The sequence below is a fragment of the Pseudophryne corroboree genome, chromosome 10, assembly GCF_028390025.1.
Source record: "Pseudophryne corroboree isolate aPseCor3 chromosome 10, aPseCor3.hap2, whole genome shotgun sequence".
NCBI lineage: Eukaryota > Metazoa > Chordata > Amphibia > Anura > Myobatrachidae > Pseudophryne > Pseudophryne corroboree.
Window position 1 is genome coordinate 40,225,012 of NC_086453.1, and position 22,357 is coordinate 40,247,368.

At 49.9% G+C, this 22,357-nt stretch overlaps 1 protein-coding gene across 1 annotated transcript; it reads right to left on the minus strand.

Moving 5' to 3' along the window:
• Positions 1-3,464: 3,464 nt before the first annotated feature.
• On the minus strand, positions 3,465-20,435 carry LOC134966979 (protein NKG7-like). The gene is made up of 5 exons (XM_063943985.1): positions 20,343-20,435; positions 18,887-19,072; positions 15,075-15,203; positions 8,350-8,478; positions 3,465-3,732 (listed from the first exon to the last, which is right to left on the minus strand). The coding sequence occupies exons 2-5, from the start codon at positions 19,059-19,061 to the stop codon at positions 3,605-3,607; spliced, it is 561 nt and encodes a 186-aa protein (XP_063800055.1). The 5' UTR covers positions 19,062-19,072; positions 20,343-20,435; the 3' UTR covers positions 3,465-3,604.
• Between the last annotated feature and the right edge of the window lie 1,922 nt (positions 20,436-22,357).

Genomic DNA, 22,357 nt, shown 5'->3' on the forward strand with positions numbered 1-22,357 from the left:
TGTACAGGGGCTGTGTGTGCGTGTGCATCCGCCCTGCCACTCTCCCCGGCTCCACACTCCCAGCGCTAACCCTACACGGACTGTGCTCCCGATCCGGGCCGGTGCTCTGTGACCCTGCTGGCTGGAGGAGGCTAACCAATTCCAGACGTGCGCTCACCCATCCCCTCCATCCCCTGTGCACACAGTAAGTAGCCGGCGCTCCCACACTCTGCCCCTGGCAGACACTGAGCTGGTGCCACCCGCCCACACCTGGCAGCATGTGTGCTCTGCCCTGCTAGCCTCCCCAATAACGGGATACAACTTTCTCCCGTGGCTTGACACCTGGTGCGGGGCAGCACTTATCCGGATAAGGTATAATGTAGCGGCTGCTGGTAAGCTACAGTATAGAGCCCCAGATACCGTAGCCAGTGTTACCAAAGCAGCATGTGTGTATAGTGCTGAGTAGCGAGTACTGGTATCCAAGGTGTGCAGGCTGTATGTGTGTGCTAGATGCAGCGATAGCTCCAGATGCCATCGCTCAGGTATGTGTGTGTCTTATCCGACTCTGCAGCGCTTCATGTAGCCATTATACTGTGTGCAACTATAATGTGTAGCTGGTGAGGTGACTGTATATGAGTGTCTGTATGTGTGTATATATACATGCCTATCAGGGACGTGCAGTCATGCTCCAAATCGGTGTCTTGCTCAGGGCCTCATGACGTCTAAATTCACCTTTGGCGGCGGCCATAGCAGCGGCCTTAGTGGGCATGCCTCACCAGCCACTGACCTCACCGCACGCCACTGATTTTTAGGGGTGGCTGAGCTTTCCCCAGGCTCTTCTTAATGAGGAACCCAGCCTGATGTGGCTTCGAAGATTCCAGGTGAACTGACGGCTTATAGAGCCCATTTGATGTACTACTGTATATGTTTGTTTTTTCAAGTGCCGGCTCAAGTTGATGACCAGTGCCGTTTCTAGCGGCGGGCCAGCTGTGCAATCGCCTGTCGTGTCACGTTTCAATGTCCTGTAACTGCTCCCCTCCTCCCTGTCATTAGTACTCTGCTTGGGGGCGGAGTTTCATGGAATGATGCATTTGCGTTGTGATGTCACGGCGCAATGCGCCATTTCAAGAAACTCCACCCACTGAGCGGAGAACTATGACAGGGAGGCAGGGGAGAAGAGGATCAACTGGCTGTTGGTGGATGGTGGCTGGCTGTACACAGCCCTGACAACAAGCATTACACACCACTGGCCTGGCTTTACACACCCCTGACAACCCTGGCATTACACACCTCTGGCCTGGCATTACACATCCCTGGCACACCCTTGGCCTGGAATTTGGCATCCCTGGCCTGGCATTACACACCCCTATCTCCCCTGGTATTACACACCCCTGGCATTATACACTCCTGGCCTGGTATTACACACCCCTGGCACCCTTGACATTACACTCCCCTGGCATTACACACCCCTGGCCTGGCATTACACACCCCTGTCACCCCTAGCATTACACACCCCTGGCACCCCTGCCATTACACACTCCTGGCAACTATTTACCCCTGAGCCCTGGCAATGAGCATAACAAACCCTGGCAACTAGCATTACACACCCTTGGCAATGAGCATTACCCCTGGCAACGAGCGTCACCCCTGAGCCCTGACAATGAGCATTACCCTTGGCAATGAGCATTACACACCTCTGGCAACTAGCATTACACACACCTGGCAATGAGCATTACCCCCGGCAACGAGCATGACACCTGTCCCAGAGCATGAAACCCCTGGCAATGAGCATGACACCCAGTGAGTGAAACCCTTGGCAATGAGCAGGTAATTTAAAAGTAATTAGAAGCTTTACTGTAGGGCATAATGTATCACAGCATTGCGGTGTTTGGCATAAATGGTGCAGGGGGCATTACTGTGTGGGGCTTAATATGGTGGAATTTATATTTTTTTCCCTGTGGTGGCCGAGGTCTGTTGGTACAGGGTCAAAAACTGGGGTGTGAAGTAGCCTTTTCCTGCGATGCCATGCCCATTTTTAGCTAGACCATGCCCTAGGTGTTTTTTATATCTAGGATGGGGAGAGGGGGAGGGGGCGCATTTTTTGAATGTTGATTGGGGGGCTCATTTTTAAATCTCACAGTAAGAGCCAAATTGGCTAGAAACAGCCCTGTTGATGACCGCCTGGCCCGGCCCTCGTTTCGGTCCACTTCTAGGTGACTGGCCTTCCTTTTCTTACAAGCTTGGAGATCAGTCCTAGGCTGATCTGTTATCAACTGCTCTGGCCTGGCTTTTTGTGCCATCGACCCTTGATGGTTAGAGTGTTTTCGACATTTATGGCATCCCACATTGATTCCCGATGGTGACACTAGCTCCGCTATACGCATGCACACGCACCGTCATCAATGTCTCACCATAGTCCAACCATCATCAATGGCTCACCAATGGTAGTTAATTACTGGTGGTGGAAAATCATCGACCACTAGGGATGGCCATGGGTGTGTTCACCATCGATGGTGAAACTGTGAGTGATGGCCATCCCTATCGACAACCGATGGCAGAGCTATCAATAGTCATCACTAGGCTGGCTACGTGTGGTAAGCTCCTTAGACGTGTTACACCATGCAGGGTTTAATACGGATGAGCTGTCCCGACACATGAAGAACGATAAATTGCAAGTTCTTTTCGTGGGCAATCGCAGCGAGTGCGACCACAGTGTATTTTAAGTCTGACCCATTCCCAGCCACCTTTCAGCACAGCCGCAGCAGCTTACTTACTTCCTTATGCTAACGCCAGAACTCGTCCGCGTATGCCGGAATATCCGTGCATCTGCCTGTGGAAGTCCATCCCGCCCACTGTTTTTATACCGCAGTTGTCAACCCCCCATTGGGTGCAACAGATCAATCCTGCCTGCATCTGCATACTATGGGGAATATTCAATTGTTTGAAAAGTCGGTTGGATGTCTGTTATCTCCTGTCTATTAGATAGGAAAAAACAGACACCCAACTGACTTTTCAAACAATTGAATACCCCCCTATGAATGAGCGTGGAAATTGTCTGACATGCACATGATAAATAAATTTACTATAGGTCACTCGGGGGCCACTCTCCATAGATATGAATGAGGATTCGCTGATTGGACAGCGCGCGGGAACTTCCGCGAACGGACCAATCAGCGTATTTCCATTCATTACTATGAAGAGTGACCAGGAGTTGGGATGTTCCATGGACCAAAGAGGACGTGACCCCTTCATATTGTAAGTAATACATTGGGGAAAGAGGGATGTGTGGTGGTGGTGGTGGTGGTGGTGGTGGTGGTGGTGGTGGTGGTGGTGGGGGTGTTTATTTAATAAAAGGGGGGACACATATGTATGCAATGGGTCTAAATGAGTCCTGCTGGCTCTGCGTCTGTGTATTAATCAACCAATTCACCCAGTGCGCTATTAGAGAGAGATCATGGGGGATAAGTATAGATATTCCATGTTTATTATATAACCCAGTGATATATAACTTTTCACAAACATTAATGTCAAATAATAATAGGGCTTCTCCAATAGGAAACAAATAATGGACAAGGACACACAGTGTTCAGTGGATCAGCCGATGTAGTTAGCACATGCAGCAGCACTAGATATCCACGGGCGCGGGCACAGCAGATGACGGTCCGACTTTGGCTACTATACTGTCATTGATGGTTTCCCATGATAGACCTTTGCTCTCTGGATCCATACGGCAGATGTAGAAACTCAGGGCACCTGGAAAATGAGACGGGAGAAGTGAGATGATGCGTCACTGCTGCCGGTCCCTAAGGTCTCTCCCTCAGAAGCTGCACAGTCAGAATCAGGGCAGGACCTATGGTCACTGGGTGCGTGCTATGCGGGTCTGGGACTCAGGGTCAACAGCAAAAAGGTCGACACACCTTAGGTCGACGCCAATTGGTCGACACACCTTGTGTCGACATGGACAAAAGGTCGACAGGAACAAGGTCGACATGGAAAAAGGTCGACATGAGTTTTTTATGTTTTTTTGGTGTCGTTTTCTTCGTAGAGTGACCGGGAACCCCAATTAGTGCACCGCGTCCCCTCGCATGGCTCGCTTCGCTCGCCATGCTTCGGGCATGGTGCCTTCGCTCCGCTACCGCTTCGCTCGGCACAGATTACCGTTCCAATCGTAGTCCACGTGGATCGTTAAGTATGAAAACGTTCCAAAAAAGAAAAAAATCGTGAAAAACTCATGTCGACCTTTTTTCATGTCAACCTTGTTCCTGTCGACCTTTTGTCCATGTCGACCTAAGGCGTGTCGACCAATTGGCGTCGACCTAAGGTGTGTCGACCTTTTTGCTGTTGACCTGGAGTCCGGATACCGTGCTATGCATGGACTGGGGACAGTGCTTGTTTGCACCTCTATTGCTCTGATAAATGATTGGAGGTAAGATATAGATAAATGTTCGTATTTAACAGAAACCTAGAGAAGCAGCCCGGAGGGGGCCCGGGCCACTACCATAGGGGGCTCATCCCCCAGAGTGATCCCGTACCCCCCCCCCCCCCCCGCCCCTCCAGAAACTCTCCTGGACGGAACGACCATTGGCATATCTATAATGGGTGCAGGGTGTGGTGCACATGGGTTCCTGGGCCCAGGAGGGCCAAAACTGCACACCCCACACTCATAAAATGATACCTCTCTGGAGTACCGTACCAGAACTGCTGCACCAGCTGAAATCACCAGGAAAGTGACGCAGCTTGTACATCCATGTGGACTACGATTGGGAATAGTAACCTTGCCACAAGCATGGCGAGCGATGTGAGGGGACACGGTGCACTCATTGGGGTTCCCCGTCACATTACGAAGAAAACAACACCATTTTAAAAAAAAAAAAAAAATGTCGACCTTTTGTCATGTCGACCTTTTCCATGTCGACCTAATGAACGTGTCAACCTTTTTCAGGCATCGACCTAGTCACTGTCGACAATGGTGATCCACCTAATGACTGTCAACCTAGTTACTGTCAACCCAACGAACCACACCGCATAAATTGTTAGGCCCAGTACAAATGAAATAGCAAGAGCCCCTGCAGTACAGCACCTGCCTATAAGTGACTGGGGGGTATCCAGTTGCTAGGTAGATAGCAAATAGATAGTCAATCGGTTGACAGTCAAAACGTCAAAAGAGTCAAAAAGATATCAGGGTCAAATGGTCAACATGGACTTATGTCAGCAGGATTAGGCACCAGGGGGAGGGTTTGGTACTAGGGGAAGGGTTAAGGGTTGGAACTGGGTGGGTGGGGTTTAGGGTTAGGCACTTGGGGGGAGTTAGGGTTAGGCTGCTGAAGGGGACATTTAGGATTAATCACTAGGGGAAGGGTTAGGCACCAGGGGAAGGGTTAAGGGTAGGCACTGGGGTTGGGGGGGGGGGGGGGGGGGTTAGACTTAGGCATTTGGGTGGTTAGGCTTAGGCTGACAAGGGGGATGGTTAGGGTTATGCACCATTGGGAGGGTTTGGCTGTGGAAGGGGACGGTTAGGGTTAGTCACTAGAGGAAGGGTTAGGCACCAGGGGAAGGGTTAAGGGTAGGCACTGGGGTTGGGGGGGGGGGGGAGTTAGACTTAGGCATTTGGGGGGTTAGGCTTAGGCTGACAAGGGGGATGGTTAGGGTTATGCACCATTGGGAGGGTTTGGCTGTGGAAGGGGACGGTTAGGGTTAGTCACTAGGGGAAGGGTTAGGCACCAGGGGAAGGGTTAAGGGTAGACACTGGGGTTGGGGGGGGGGGGGAGTTAGACTTAGGCATTTGGAGGGTTAGGCTTAGGCTGACAAGGGGGATGGTTAGGGTTATGCACCATTGGGAGGGTTTGGCTGTGGAAGGGGACGGTTAGGGTTAGTCACTAGGGGAAGGGTTAGGCACCAGGGGAAGGGTTAAGGGTAGGCACTGGGGTTGGGGGGGGGGAGTTAGACTTAGGCATTTGGGGGGTTAGGCTTAGGCTGACAAGGGGGATGGTTAGGGTTATGCACCATTGGGAGGGTTTGGCTGTGGAAGGGGACGGTTAGGGTTAGTCACTAGGGGAAGGGTTAGGCACCAGGGGAAGGGTTAAGGGTAGGCACTGGGATTGGGGGGGGGGGGGGGGGAGTTAGATTTAGGCATTTGGGGGGGTTAGGCTTAGGCTGACAAGGGGGATGGTTAGGGTTATGAACCATTGGGAGGGTTTGGCTGTGGAAGGGGACGGTTAGGGTTAGTCACTAGGGGAAGGGTTAGGCACTAGGGGAAGGGTTAAGGGTAGGCACTGGGATTGGGGGGGGGGGAGTTAGACTTAGGCATTTGTGGGGGTTAGGCTTAGGCTGACAAGGGGGATGGTTAGGGTTATGCACCATTGGGAGGGTTTGGCTGTGGAAGGGGACGGTTAGGAGTTGGTACTAGGGAGAGAGTTAGGATAATATTGACGGTAAAATGTACCTGTATATGGGCAGGATGTACCAACCTTGCGTGGTAAATCCCGCCACTTACCGTGCCAGTACTAGTCACATATGTACTAACATATGTGATTAGTATCGCTCTTCTGATAAGTGCTGCCCTGTGCAATGTCCACCAGTCCCTGGACTTCTGGGATGATGACCCGGGAGTCCACCTGCGCATGCAGATGGGTCGTTACATTCTTATTACAACTGTATTATAACCGTAGACCGTGAGAAATAGGCCTCTGAGACTGAGAACTCTGTATTGTCTTGCTACAGTGCTCGTGTAAATATTACCATTGTACTCTTCTTATTAGGCCCTGTGTATACTGTTTACTTTGTAGGAGATGTTGGCGCTCCGTATATTTTTACTACAGCTGTTACTAATAGCAAACACAGAATGGCCGGTTACGTGAGAACGTGGCTACTAACCTTTATACAGACTTGAGTCATCTCAGCTAAAACCTTCACTCACAAGAACTTACTGCAGGTTATAAGCAAGTTTAACTTTAACTATGCGTCGGTGTATTTACTGCTAGTCATTAGGAAGCTAGTCATTAGGAAAGCTAAATACAGTATAATTTATTTTCAAATAATCTTATTATCAACTGTGAGTCCCTTTAAATCTCATACTCCACAAGTGCCGGGACTGTATACTGTAATGTCCACATCTGCTGCTATAACTGAAAGAACAAACCTCTGGTCAATTTAGCAGCACGCAACAAGAATCTCATTGCAGAGAGATGGCTATCTATATGGTCAGGACCATTTTAACGTACGGGCTTACTACCTCCCAGTCTGCAGCCAGTGAATGGTTGTCAGCATGCTGATTGGTGCATGGCTGGAGCTATCCAGCAATCAGAGTGCAGCATTCTCTACCTGCCTTCCAGCCTGCAGCCAGTGAATGGCTGCCAGAATGCTGATTGGTGCATGGCTAGAGCTATCCAGCAATCAGAGTGCAGTATTCTCTACCTGCCTCCCAGCCTGCAGCCAGTGAATGGTTGCCAGAATGCTGATTGGTGCATGGCTGGAGCTATCCAGCAATCAGAGTGCAGTATTCTCTACCTGCCTCCCAGCCTGCAGCCAGTGAATGGTTGCCAGCATGCTGATTGGTGGATAGCTGGAAGCCTGACGGCTTATTTTTGACCAGTTATATAGCGCACACATATTCCGTAGCACTCTACAGAGAATATTTCAGTCATTCACGTCAGCTCCTGCCCCAGTGGAGCTTTAAGAACAGATGTTTCTTAAAAACACATTTGGGGTGGGATGTACTAAAGGAAAAATGCAGTACAACCCCCGTTTTAGGGTATTTACCACATTTTCATATGTAGAAAGACCCGACCGACCGCTTTTGACGCGGAGGGTATTACCATCTTTTTACGGTGATACCCTATATTCTTTCCGCAACGTGTCGCACCCCGTTGCCCAGTGTCGCACCCGCCGCCCAGTGCCACACCCGCCGATCCCCCCTCCCCTGTTTCCAGTCAGCAACCCTTGGCACCCTTGCAAGTGCTCCACGGCACCCAGTCTGGAAACCACTGTCCTATAGTGTTAGCACACAGTAGCCTATTAGCTTCTGTAGTGCAAATTTTACTGGAGAGGGATCCTCCGATTCCTGCCCCACCGGCTTCCACTGACGGCCTGCACAGCTCCCATTGCTACCTATGGGGGCTGCAGGAATGTGACAACCGGAATGTACAGGTGGAGAAAGCTGTGATTTCTCTTCACTTTTCAGTAGTAGATAGAGAGGGATGAATAAATGAAGCTTTCTCCTGCTATAATGCCGCATGAAAAGTATTTCTGTGCTTTTACTCTACAAGTAGATCCCTAAAAGTCTCTTTCAGGGCAAACACAGCTCCGTGTGTATGATGTGTGGTCTCCAAAGGGGGGACTGAATAAATTGTAGTTCACTTGAATCAATCATACCAGAGATAATAGCAAGAACCACCGATAGCCACCCAAGGGCGAAGGACCAGGAATAGTGGTAACTGATTTCGGCAAAGAAGGATGAGAATATGACAGCAGCGTGAGTCATTGCGGCAAAGCCCAGGAGAGCTGTAGGAGAAAGAGAACAACAAGAAGGTTTGTTAATAAGACAATCAAGTTCCCGAAATTAAATTTCACTTTTTCTTTACCTCTTTGCTAAAACTGAACATATAGTGCACTTAGAAGAGCAGAACGTGTGCATAAGTCTAAAGAGTTTTCCTTTTTCCCAGTGGGTTCTGGTAAGTGTTTTGACCCTAACCCACACCTTCCGCAGCTTAACCGTCCCCTCCCCTTGCCTAAACCTAACCACGCCCCGCATCCTAACCTTAACCCACCACTCCCGCAGCCTAGCCCTAACCGTCCCCTTACGCAGCCTAGCCCTAACCGTCCCCTTCCCCAGCCTAACCCTAACAATCCCCTTCCCCAGCCTAACTCTAACAATCCCCTTCCCCAGCCTAACTCTAACCGTCCCCTCCCCTGGCCTAAACCTAACCACGCCCCGCATCCTAACCTTAACCCACCACTCCCGCAGCCTAGCCCTAACCGTCCCCTTACGCAGCCTAGCCCTAACCGTCCCCTTCCCCAGCCTAACCCTAACCATCCCCTTCCCCAGCCTAACTCTAACCATCCTCTCCCACAGGCTAACCCTAATCATCCCCTCTCCCAGCCTAAACCTAACACCCCCCCCACACCCTGCAGCCTAACCCTAACCGTCCCCTTCCCCAGCCTAACCCTGACCATCCCCTTCCCCAGCCTAACTCTAACCATCCTCTCCCACAGGCTAACCTTAATCATCCCCTCTTCCAGCCTAAACCTAACACCCCCCCACCCCCTGCAGCCTAACCCTAACCGTCCCCTTCCCCAGCCTAACCCTAACCATCCCCTTCTGCAGCCTAACCCTAACCGTCCCCTTCCACAGCCTAACCCTAACCATCCCCTTCTGCAGCCTAAACCTAACCGTCCCCTCCCACAACCTAACCCTAACCGTCCCCCTAGTGCCTATCCCTAACCCTCCCCCTAGTGCCTAACCTTAACCCTCCCCCTAGTGCCTAAACTTAACCCTCCCCCTAGTGCCTAACCCTCCATTTTGTGCCAAGCCCTAACCTAAATATAACCCTAATTCTAACCCCAGTACTTACTGTCGGGATCCATCAGGATTCCGCTGTGGGTATTCTTTTGGGATCCAAACTGACAGGATCCTGACCGCATCCCCTTCCCTAGCCTAACTCTAACCATCCTCTCCCACAGGCTAACCCTAATCATCCCCTCTCCCAGCCTAAACCTAACACCCCCCACCCCCTGCAGCCTAACCCTAACCGTCCCCTTCCCCAGCCTAACCCTAACCGTCCCCTTCCCCAGCCTAACCCTAACCATCCTCTCCCACAGGCTAACTCTAACCATCCCCTCTTCCAGCCTAAACCTAAAACCCCCCCACACCCTGCAGCCTAATCCTAACCGTTCCTTTCCGCAGCCTAACCCTAACCATCCCCTTCCCCAGCTTAGCCCTAACATTCCCCTTCCCCAGCCTAACTCTAACCATCCTCTCCCACAGGCTAACCCTAATCATCCCCTCTCCCAGCCTAAACCTAACACCCCCCACCCCCTGCAGCCTAACCCTAACCGTCCCCTTCCCCAGCCAAACCCTAACCATCCCCTTCCCCAGCCTAACTCTAACCATCCTCTCCCACAGGCTAACCCTAATCATCCCCTCTCCCAGCCTAAACCTAACACCCCCCCACACCCTGCAGCCTAACCCTAACCGTCCCCTTCCCCAGCCTAACCCTAACCATCTCCTTCCCCAGCCTAACTCTAACCATCCCCTCCCACAGGCTAACCCTAATCATCCCCTCTCCCAGCCTAAACCTAACACCCCCCACCCCCTGCAGCCTAACCCTAACCGTCCCCTTCCCCAGCCTAACCCTAACATTCCCCTTCCCCAGCCTAACCCTAACCATCCTCTCCCACAGGCTAACTCTAACCATCCCCTCTTCCAGCCTAAACCTAAAACCCCCGCACCCCCTGCAGCCTAATCCTAACCGTTCCTTTCCGCAGCCTAACCCTAACCATCCCCTTCCCCAGCCTAACCCTAACCATCCCCTTCCCCAGCCTAACTCTAACCATCCTCTCCCACAGGCTAACCCTAATCATCCCCTCTCCCAGCCTAAACCTAACACCCACCACCCCCTGCAGCCTAACCCTAACCGTCCCCTTCCCCAGCCTAACCCTAACCATCCCCTTCCCCAGCCTAACTCTAACCATCCTCTCCCACAGGCTAACCCTAATCATCCCCTCTCCCAGCCTAAACCTAACACCCCCCCACACCCTGCAGCCTAACCCTAACCGTCCCCTTCCCCAGCCTAACCCTAACCATCCCCTTCCCCAGCCTAACTCTAACCATCCTCTCCCACAGGCTAACCCTAATCATCCCCTCTCCCAGCCTAAACCTAACACCCCCCACCCCCTGCAGCCTAACCCTAACCGTCCCCTTCCCCAGCCTAACCCTAACATTCCCCTTCCCCAGCCTAACTCTAACCATCCTCTCCCACAGGCTAACTCTAACCATCCCCTCTCCCAGCCTAAACCTAACACCCCCCACCCCCTGCAGCCTAACCCTAACCGTCCCCTTCCCCAGCCTAACCCTAACATTCCCCTTCCCCAGCCTAACTCTAACCATCCTCTCCCACAGGCTAACCTTAATCATCCCCTCTTCCAGCCTAAACCTAACACCCCCCCACCCCCTGCAGCCTAACCCTAACCGTCCCCTTCCCCAGCCTAACCCTAACCATCCCCTTCCCCAGCCTAACCCTAACATTCCCCTTCCCCAGCCTAACTCTAACCATCCTCTCCCACAGGCTAACCCTAATCATCCCCTCTCCCAGCCTAAACCTAAAACCCCCCCACCCCCTGCAGCCTAATCCTAACTGTCCCCTTCCCCAGCCTAACCCTAACCATCCCCTTCTGCAGCCTAACCCTAACCGTCCCCTTCCACAGCCTAACCCTAACCATCCCCTTCTGCAGCCTAAACCTAACCGTCCCCTCCCACAACCTAACCCTAACCGTCCCCCTAGTGCCTATCCCTAACCCTCCCCCTAGTGCCTAACCTTAACCCTCCCCCTAGTGCCTAAACTTAACCCTCCCCCTAGTGCCTAACCCTCCATTTTGTGCCAAGCCCTAACCTAAATATAACCCTTATTCTAACCCCAGTACTTACTGTCGGGATCCATCAGGATTCCGCTGTGGGTATTCTTTTGGGATCCAAACTGACAGGATCCTGACCGCATCCCCTTCCCCAGCCTAACTCTAACCATCCTCTCCCACAGGCTAACCCTAATCATCCCCTCTCCCAGCCTAAACCTAACACCCCCCACCCCCTGCAGCCTAACCCTAACCGTCCCCTTCCCCAGCCTAACCCTAACCATCCCCTTCCCCAGCCTAACTCTAACCATCCTCTCCCACAGGCTAACTCTAACCATCCCCTCTCCCAGCCTAAACCTAACACCCCCCACCCCGTGCAGCCTAACCCTAACCGTCCCCTTCCCCAGCCTAACCCTAACCATCCCCTTCCCCAGCCTAACTCTAACCATCCTCTCCCACAGGCTAACCCTAATCATCCCCTCTCCCAGCCTAAACCTAACACCCCCCACCCCCTGCAGCCTAACCCTAACCGTCCCCTTCCCCAGCCTAACCCTAACCATCCCCTTCCCCAGCCTAACCCTAACCGTCCCCTTCCCCAGCCTAACCCTAACCGTCCCCTTCCCCAGCCTAACCCTAACCGTCCCCTTCCCCAGCCTAACCCTAACCGTCCCCTTCCCCAGCCTAACCCTAACCGTCCCCTTCCCCAGCCTAACCCTAACCATCCTCTCCCACAGGCTAACCCTAATCATCCCCTCTTCCAGCCTAAACCTAAAACCCCCGCACCCCCTGCAGCCTAATCCTAACCGTTCCTTTCCGCAGCCTAACCCTAACCACCCCCTTCTGCAGCTTAACCCTAACCATCCCCTTCCCCAGCTTAACCCTAACATTCCCCTTCCCCAGCCTAACTCTAACCATCCTCTCCCACAGGCTAACCCTAATCATCCCCTCTCCCAGCCTGAACCTAACACCCCCCCACCCCCTGCAGCCTAACCCTAACCGTCCCCTTCCCCAGCCTAACTCTAACCATCCTCTCCCACAGGCTAACCCTAATCATCCCCTCTCCCAGCCTAAACCTAACACCCCCCACCCCCTGCAGCCTAACCGTCCCCTTCCCCAGCCTAACCCTAACCGTCCCCTTCCCCAGCCTAACCCTAACCGTCCCCTTCCCCAGCCTAACTCTAACCATCCTCTCCCACAGGCTAACCCTAACCATCCTCTCCCACAGGCTAACTCTAACCATCCCCTCTCCCAGCCTAAACCTAAAACCCCCGCACCCCCTGCAGCCTAATCCTAACCGTTCCTTTCCGCAGCCTAACCCTAACCACCCCCTTCTGCAGCTTAACCCTAACCATCCCCTTCCCCAGCCTAACCCTAACATTCCCCTTCCCCAGCCTAACTCTAACCATCCTCTCCCACAGGCTAACCCTAATCATCCCCTCTCCCAGCCTAAACCTAACACCCCCCCACCCCCTGCAGCCTAACCCTAACCGTCCCCTTCCCCAGCCTAACCCTAACATTCCCCTTCCCCAGCCTAACTCTAACCATCCTCTCCCACAGGCTAACCCTAATCATCCCTTCTCCCAGCCTAAACCTAACACCCCCCCACCCCCTGCAGCCTAACCCTAACCGTCCCCTTCCCCAGCCTAACCCTAACCATCCCCTCTCCCAGCCTAAATCTAACACCCCCCACCCCCTGCAGCCTAACCCTAACCGTCCCCTTCCCCAGCCTAACCCTAACCATCCCCTTCCCCAGCCTAACTCTAACCATCCTCTCCCACAGGCTAACCCTAATCATCCCTTCTCCCAGCCTAAACCTAAAACCCCCCCACCCCCTGCAGCCTAACCATAACGGTCCCCTTATGCAACCTAGCCCTAACCATCCGCTTCCCCAGCCTAACCCTAACCATCACCTTCTGCAGCCTAACCCTAACCGTCCCCTTCCACAGCCTAACCCTAACCATCCCCTTCTGCAGCCTAAACCTAACCGTCCCCTCCCACAACCTAACCCTAACCGTCCCCCTAGTGCCTATCCCTAACCCTCCCCCTAGTGCCTAACCTTAACCCTCCCCCTAGTGCCTAAACTTAACCCTCCCCCTAGTGCCTAACCCTCCATTTTGTGCCAAGCCCTAACCTAAATATAACCCTAATTCTAACCCCAGTACTTACTGTCGGGATCCATCAGGATTCCGCTGTGGGTATTCTTTTGGGATCCAAACTGACGGAATCCTGACCGCATCCTGTATGCCCAGTACAGTAACAATTGTAAGTTTGTTTTCCTGCACACTGCAGCTAAAGGCCCCCATACATCTGTGTGCTGTTTCCCTGATTCCTCAATGCCAACGGAACCACCGATCCGCCGATGATTGGCAATCCATTGGGGAATTAAGGAAATTCCATGTAAAAAAATTATTTGCCAATTCTGAGCGGATTTTTCAACTTGTTGATCATTCCTGATTCCACGACCCAGGCAAACAGTCCATTGCAAATGAATGGGAGCCTCTACGCAAAGAAAATGCAAAAGGTATAAAAATGCCAGCTCAATCCAGACATGGATGGCGCCGTATTAGCCAACTCTGCAGGTGCTACCCCGATATTTGTGCTGCCACACCGACATTTCTTTTCACTGAATCCTTCTTCCCGTGCCTTGAATAAAGTATTATTCTGTCATATGGGTGATGAGTACTTGAGCATTTTTTTCTCCGTAAACACATCAGGTACCCAATTCAGCAGGACAAGAGGCTACTAGAGCTGTTTTACCTTAGGACCTAATTCAGACCTGATTGCAGCAACAAAATCTTTCTCTAATGGGCAAACCAATGTGCAGATGGGGCAGATGTAACATGTGCAGAGAGAGTTAGATGGGTTATATTGTTTCTGTGCAGGGTAAATACTGGCTGCTCTATTTTTACACTGCAATTTAGATTTCAGTTTGAACACACCCCACCCAAATCTAACTCTCTCTGCACATGTTACATCTACCCCACCTGCACTGCACATTATTATTACCAGTTATTTATACACACATATTCCGCAGCGCTGTACAGAGAATATTTACCCATTCACATCAGTCCGTGCCCCAGTGGAGCTTACAATCTATATTCCCTACCACATGTACACACACACACATTTACGCTAGGGTTAATTTTTGTTTGGAACCAATTAACCTACCAGTATATTTTTGGATTGTGGGAGGAAACCCACGCAAGTACGGGGAGAATATACAAACTCCACACAGTTAGGGCCATGGTGGGAATCGAACCCACGACCTCAGTGCTGTGATGCAGTAATGCTAACCATTACACCATCCGTACTGCCCTAATTTTGCCCATTAGAGAAAAAGTTTGCTGTTGCGATCAAGTCTGAATAAGGCCCCTAATTGGGACCTAAAAAACTAGATTTTATGACCACAGCACACTTCAGGTCACACTGGGTGTGAAAATAAGGAAACTAGATAAATCCTTTTATCTGCACCTCTGTAGTGTCAACACAACCTGCAGCCCATTGTGGCGTAATATACGAGGATTACTCACCCATTAAGAATGACAGCACCCCTTGGCAGGACAAGCATCCAAAATTCATCCGTAGATCAACAATAGCACAAGGAAGTAAGACTATGATCCCAATAATAAACATTGCAATGAGGAGATTGATGACGTCACCTTAAGATAGAGGGTATAAGGCGTTAGTAATGCTACTGTGTATGCTAGATAAAAACTACTGCACACACAGCGTTATATAACGATGCTTCCCAACAGTTATACAGGTGACTGTGGCCCATTATAAGCCCCACCCCCACATCAGTCCAGGCTCCACCCTCATCTGCCCAGAGATGGGATAGCAACAATTTTAGGACAAATCTCAGCCACTTTCGAGGACTGCGATTCGGGACTGTCCCGCCCAAAGGGTTAGTGGTGTGGACGTACTGTAAGACTGACAAAGTTTACATTATATATGGGATAATGCAGGACCGTCTTTATAGCATCGTAGGCCCTAGGCATATCAATGCAATGGGGCCCCTAACCACCCATTCACGGGAACTATTTAAAAAGAAATCATGACATACCCCTCCTGCGGTCCTGAGCCATAACTCAGCACTCTGATTGGTGGATAGCTCCAGCCATCCACCAATCAGACAGCCACTCACTGTCTGACTGCAGGCTGGGAGGCCGATAGAGAAAGCTGTCTGGCCACTCTGATTGTGTGACCACCACCTGCCCCTGCTCAGAGGCCCTTAGAATTGTGTGGCCCTGGGCAGCTGCCTGTACGTTAAGATGGCCTGGGATAATGCACTCCCTCCCCATAGTATATGGAGAGTAGACGTCACTGTGGAGGGCTGTTACCATAACAACCCACACGCTTGCAGGCCAAGTTTTTTTATATGTGTCATATTGATCCAATATAGCTTCCAACATATACTGTATAATAATTCGCAGTTTGGCTTTATTACGTTCTAATGCTCTATTCCTGCCTACATTCTGGACCTCTTCTGGACATTTACCCGGGCAACATCAAGGCAAAATAACCCCTGCCCACACCTGGCTCCCTATTTATACAAACCTTGCCCACTTTCTGACAAAGGCCCACCCATTCTGCCATGAACCCCACCTAGGGGTAAATTTACTAAGATGGGAGTTCTAATTAAGATGGGATGTTGCCCATAGCAACCAATCAGATTCTACTTCTCATTTATCTAGCACCCTCTAGAAGATAATACCTGGAATATGATTGGTTGCTATGGGCAACATCCTATCTTAAATAGAACTCCCATCTTAGTAAATTTACCCCCTAGTCCGAGAACTGGTACAATTGGGAGGAACGACCCATGGGAGGGCATGGGGATTTCAGCAGCATATCAGCAGCATTACCGGTTGTCAAGAAGACACTTGGTAAGGACTGAGATAAACATAGAGGCCTCTTACATTTATTAATAGCCGGATGCAAGACAGGACAGGCAGTGCCTGCAGAATGTTACACAAGCCTCGTCACCCCTATCTACATATGTACTCAATGAACAGACCGTAACAAATGTCATCGCAAAACACAGAGTCAAATATGCGTACTGTTATAAATATACTCCCCCAGCTCTGCAAAGAATATTTTGGGGCATTTAAATAGAAAATACAGTGTCTTGCTAAAGTATTCACCCCCCTTTGCATTTTTCATGTTTTGTTGCCTCACAACCTTGAATTAAAATGGATTGTTTGAAGGTTTGCATCATTTTATTCACAGAACATGGCTACAACTTTGAAGATGTTTTTTCTTATTATTGTGAAGCAAACAACAAATAGGACAAAATAACAGAAAACGTCAGCGTGCATAACTATTCACCCCGCTATAGTCAGTACTTTGTAGAGCCACCTTTTCCGGCAATTACAGCTGCAAGTCGCTTTGGATGAGTCTCTATGAGCTTGCCACATCTTGCCACTGGGATTTTTGCCCGTTCCTCAAGGCAAAACTTCTCCTGCTCATTCATGTTGGATGGTTTCCACTTGTGAACAGCAATCTTCAAGTCTGACCACAGATTCTCAATTGGATTGAGATCTGGGCTTTGACTAGGCCATTCCAACACATTGAAATGTTTCCCCTTAAACCACTTGAGTGTTGCTTTAGCAGTATGCTTTCGGGTCATTGTCCTGCTGGAAGGTGAACCTCCATCCCAGTCTCAAATCACAGGCAGACTGAAACAGGTTTTACTCAAGAATATCCTTGTATTTAGCACCATCGACTTCCCTCGACTCGAAACAGTTTCCCAGTCCCTGCTGCTGAAAAACATCTCCACATCATGATGCTGCCACCACCATGTATCACTGTGGGGATGGTGTTCCTGGGGTGATGGGATGTGTTGGTTTTGCGCCAGACATAGCAGTTTCCTTGGTGGCCGAAAAGTTCAATTTTAGTCTCATCTGACCAGAGCACTTTCCTCCATACATTTGGGGAGTTGTCCACATGCCTTTTGGCAAACTCAAAAAGTGCCTTCTTATTTTTAACACTAAGTAATGGCTTTTTTCTGGCCACTCTTCCATAAAGCCCAGCTCTATGGAGTGTACGGCTTATTGTGGTCACATACGCAGATACACTAGTCTCTGCTGTGGAACTCTGCAGCTCCTTCAGGGTTACCTTTGGTCTCTGTGATGCCTCTCTGATTAATGCCCTCCTTGCCCGGTCTGTGAGTTTTGGTGGCTGGCCCTTTCTTGGCAGGTTTGTTGTGGTACCATGTTTTTTTCCATTTGAAGATGATGGATTTGATGGTGTTCCGGAGGATCATCAAAGATTTGGATATTTTTTTATAACCCAACCCTGACTTGTGCTTCTCACCAACTTTGTCCCTGACTTGTTTGGAGAGCTTCTTGGACTTCATGGTGTGATGCCTCTTGCTAAGTGGTGTTGAAGCCTCTGGGGCCTTTCAGAAAAGGTGTGTTTATACTGACAGATCATGTGACACTGAATTCAAATGATATATCCCGCCCAATCTCCTGTCTAAAATGATCACCGTTATCGTGCATATCGCACCCATAGTAATCAGGTTTAGCTTTGTAAAGGTGCCAGGTGCCAAGGGTAGCAAGCTGAAATAATGATACCATGCCCTCGAGGGCAGAAACAGAACGGGTGTAGAAAGGGGTGAAAATAATTGAATCCCACCCTTAGATTGCACACAGGTGGACTTCATTTCACTAACTATGTGACTTCTGAACGTAATTGGTTGCACCAGAACTTTTGAGGGGCTTCATAGCAAAGGGGGTGAATACATATGCACATGCCAATTTTCAAGTTTTTATTTATAAAAATTATTTTTTATGTAAATTTTTCTCATTTCACTTCACCAACTTGGACTATTTTGTTCAGATCCATCACATAAAATTCAGATTAAAAAAAAACAATTAAATTACAGGTTGTAATGCAACAAAATAGGTAAAAAGCCAAGGGGGTGATTACTTTAGCAAGGCACTGTAACTCCACTTATTTTACGGCTGATAAAGAGGGGCGTAAATCTCTTCTTGTATGTACAGTACTTAATACAAGTCAACTGAGGGTATGGGTGTGAGTTACCGACGGCCGGGATGCCGTTGTTCAGTATACCTATTGCGGCATCCCAACAATTGAAATCCCTACAGGGGTGAGCTAGCTATGTTCTCCCCTCTCTCCCTAACCCTCCCTATCCGCAGACTAACCCTAACCTCCCCTTTGGTGCCTAACCTCCCTCAATGTTGCCTAAACCTAATCCCCCCTTTCCCGCAGCCTAAACCTAACACCCCCCACCACCACCACCGCGTGCGACTCAGAATCGGATCCACTAACGGGAATTCTAATTGATTTAACACATGAAGATTTTATACGTCCTTACCTGTGACGGGTATGGATAGACATTCCTTGACCTTATCACAATACCGAAATAATCCGAAGTTCCCAGATGTGGAAGGGATGACTCCCCAGTAATCCGTGACCAGGGCGGTTATAGCCAATACGTTAGTACATTGCTGGAGGAAGAAGATGCCAAACTTCCACTTGCAGAACAACATCGCATATGGATCTGCAGAAAGAAGCAATGGTCAGGAAGCTAGGCTAGAGATAAGGCTACCGCAGAGGCGGGCGCACAGGGAATCTGCAGCCGTTGTAGAACCATCGGGGTCCTAATTCAGAGATGTTCGGAAACACGATGTTCATGTACATCTCCGATGTTTTTTGCATCTGCGCATGTGCAGATCTGGGGCTGCGATGTCGGTCGCAGTGCCCCAAATGCCGCTACATGACTGTCATACTGCTGGCGGTTGGGAGCAGCAACAGGGCGGCGTGATGGTGCCTTTTTCAGGGTGTAATAAGGACAGTGGCTGTGTTCTATTGTAAGAGGCTGGAATTCTGGATTTGATTCCAGTCATCTCCCTGTAATCCAACCAACTCCGTCAAAGTCCCACTTTCTAGCCAGTCCCTACACTGACCGGCTTAACAATCTATTGCAATACTTTGCAATCAACATTCCCTGTATTTAAATAAAATAAATTAGGTGACTGCAGGGCATGTATGACTATCTATCTATCTATCTATCTATCTATCTATCTATCTATCTATCTATCTGTCTATTATCTATCTAACTATCTATCTATCTATCTATCTATCTATCTATCTATCTATCTATCTATCTATCTATCTATCTAGATACAAATACATATGGACTCCAACCTCACCCCCACATTCCTATGTTCATAAAATTTTAATTGCGCCACTAAATGCTACGGGTCTCACGACTACGGGGGTAATTCAGATCTAATAGTAGATGTGCTAAATTTAGCACATCTACAATCAGTTACTCTGACATGCGGGGTACACCCAGCACAGGGCCAGTCCGCCCCGCATGTCAGGCCCTACCCCAACCCCCCCCCCGCACGGGTGCAAAAGCATGCCATGGCGGCAATGCTTTTGCAGCCGCCGAGTAGCTTCCTACCTGTGCAGCCGCCGTGGCCCGTCCCCGCAATGGTCCAGAAACGCCTGCGTTGTCCAGGCCACGCCCCACCAACGGCGATCTAGCGCTGTTGGCACGCCCCCTCCCACCCTACGACCGCCTCTACGTGTCAGTCATGCAGAGACAATTGCAGCAATGAGATGCTTTTGCATCTCACTAGGCTTCTCGGGGTGCGCAGTGCGCCCCCAAAGGGCTTGAGTCTGCGAACGCTTCCGCTGCAGCGATCCAGTCTGAATTAGGTCCTACTTGTATTCTACTATGATATTCTAATTTAATAACCTCTTTTAGCTTTAAATAGCATTTAAGAGTTGTGCCTGATGAGACAGCACAGCCGAGCTCTTACCGTGCTCTGTGGTAGATTGCAGTCACAAGAATTCCGGCGCTCCCAGACTACTCTCTGCCTGGGCAGGAACCTATCTCCCAGTTACAGGGTCTGGACACTCTCTTAAGCAACAGAGGAAAGACGCTGAAGGAAGTTTGTACTTAATGGAGCTTTTGCAAACGTTTTACCGCCCTGGTGTTCGCAATCTAAACTGTAAAGGGAAAGACTCTGGCATGGGGTTGCACAAGGGGCTGCATCTTGAGCAACAGGTTGCATCAGGTTTTACCGAAAATGTATAGATTTACAAATTCAGACGTTTTATTTCCTTTGCTCTACATTATATGGAAAGCCAGTCACGTTTTAAATGATAATCGTTCCATAACTTCTAAAATGGCTTTGGTTAAAGTTACGCAAATATTATATCAAGTTTCATGAGTGAAGTGTGCAATTTCATTGAATTTACCTTGTAGTACTAAGGGCCTAATTCAGACCTGATTGCAAAAGCAAAATCTTTTTCTTAAGGGCAAAACCATGCTGTACTGCAGGTGGGGCAGATGTAACATGTGCAGAGAGAGTTAGATTTGGGTTATATTGTGTCTGTGCAGGGTAAATACTAGGTGTAGTATGTTATGTCAGCGGTCGGGATCTGGGCGAACGCAAATGAGCCCCTTGCGGGATCACTGCGTTCGCCATGCAGCGGGCACGGTGGCGCGCTACATGCGCCACACTATTTATTCTCCCTCCATTGGGGTCGTGGACCCCCAAGAGGGAGAATAGTTGTCGGTATCCTGGGTTTCGGGATTCCGGCTCCGGTATACTGAGCGACGGGATCCCAAAAACCGTCAAACTGAAGACCACCCGTACATATTGGCTGCTTTATTTTTACACTTCAATTTAGATTTCAGTTTGAACACACCCCACCCAAATCTAACCCTCCCTGCACATGTTACATCTGCCCCCCCCCCCCCCCCGCAGTGCACATGGTTTTGCCCGTTAAAGAAAAAGTTTGCTGTTGCGATCAGGTCTGAATTAGGCCCTAAATCCAGATATGCTGAGAATGTAGGTTCTTGGTGTAGAAAACTTAGTGAAAAGCCTGATATATTTTGTGACACATTTACAGTAAACCAGACATTCTACTAATAAAGAGCACGCAGCTGCTTTCCCGGCAATGTCTAGTTGGTTGCTTGATGGCATGCAATGGCTGGTTGGACAATTGCTTGCTTCTCCAGTGGCTACTTGATTGAAAGCTATATCTCCTCCTAACCTCATTGCACCTAACTGAAATCATGTACTGTGCAGCTGCTGACCTCTGACCTCTGGACCCCACATCCCAAACCCCAGTGCCTCCTGTGGTCTCAGATGAATGCAGGTTTTGGTTAAGTGAATTGTTTAATTTTTATTTTTTATTAAAGGGACACTAGGGGTCTATTTACTAAGCCCTGAATGGAGATAAAGTGGATGGTGATAAAGTACCAGCCAATCAGCTCCTAACTGCCATGTCACAGGCTGGGTTTGAATCATCGCTGTGCGGCATAATATCAGTGACGGACGTCGCTGTGCGGCATAATGTGAGTAACACACATCGCTGTGCGGCATAATGTCAGTGACGGACATCGCTGTGCGGCATAAAGTCAGTGACGGTCGTCGCTGTGCGGCATAATGTGAGTAATGGACATCGCTGTGCGGCATAATGTGAGTAACAGACGTCGCTATGCGGCATAATGTGAGTAACGGACGTCGCTGTGCGTCATGTGAGTAACGGATGTGGCTGTGCAGCATAATGTGAGTAACGGACGTCGCTGTGCGGCATAATGTAAGTAACGGATGTCGCTGTGCGGCATAATGTGAGTAACGGACATCGCTGTGCGGCATAATGTGAGTAACGGACGTCGCTGTGCGGCATGTAACGGATGTGGCTGTGCAGCATAATGTAAGTAACGGACGTCGCTGTGCGGCATAATGTAAGTAACGGATGTCGCTGTGCGGCATAATGTGAGTAACGGACGTCGCTGTGCGGCATAATGTGAGTAACGGAC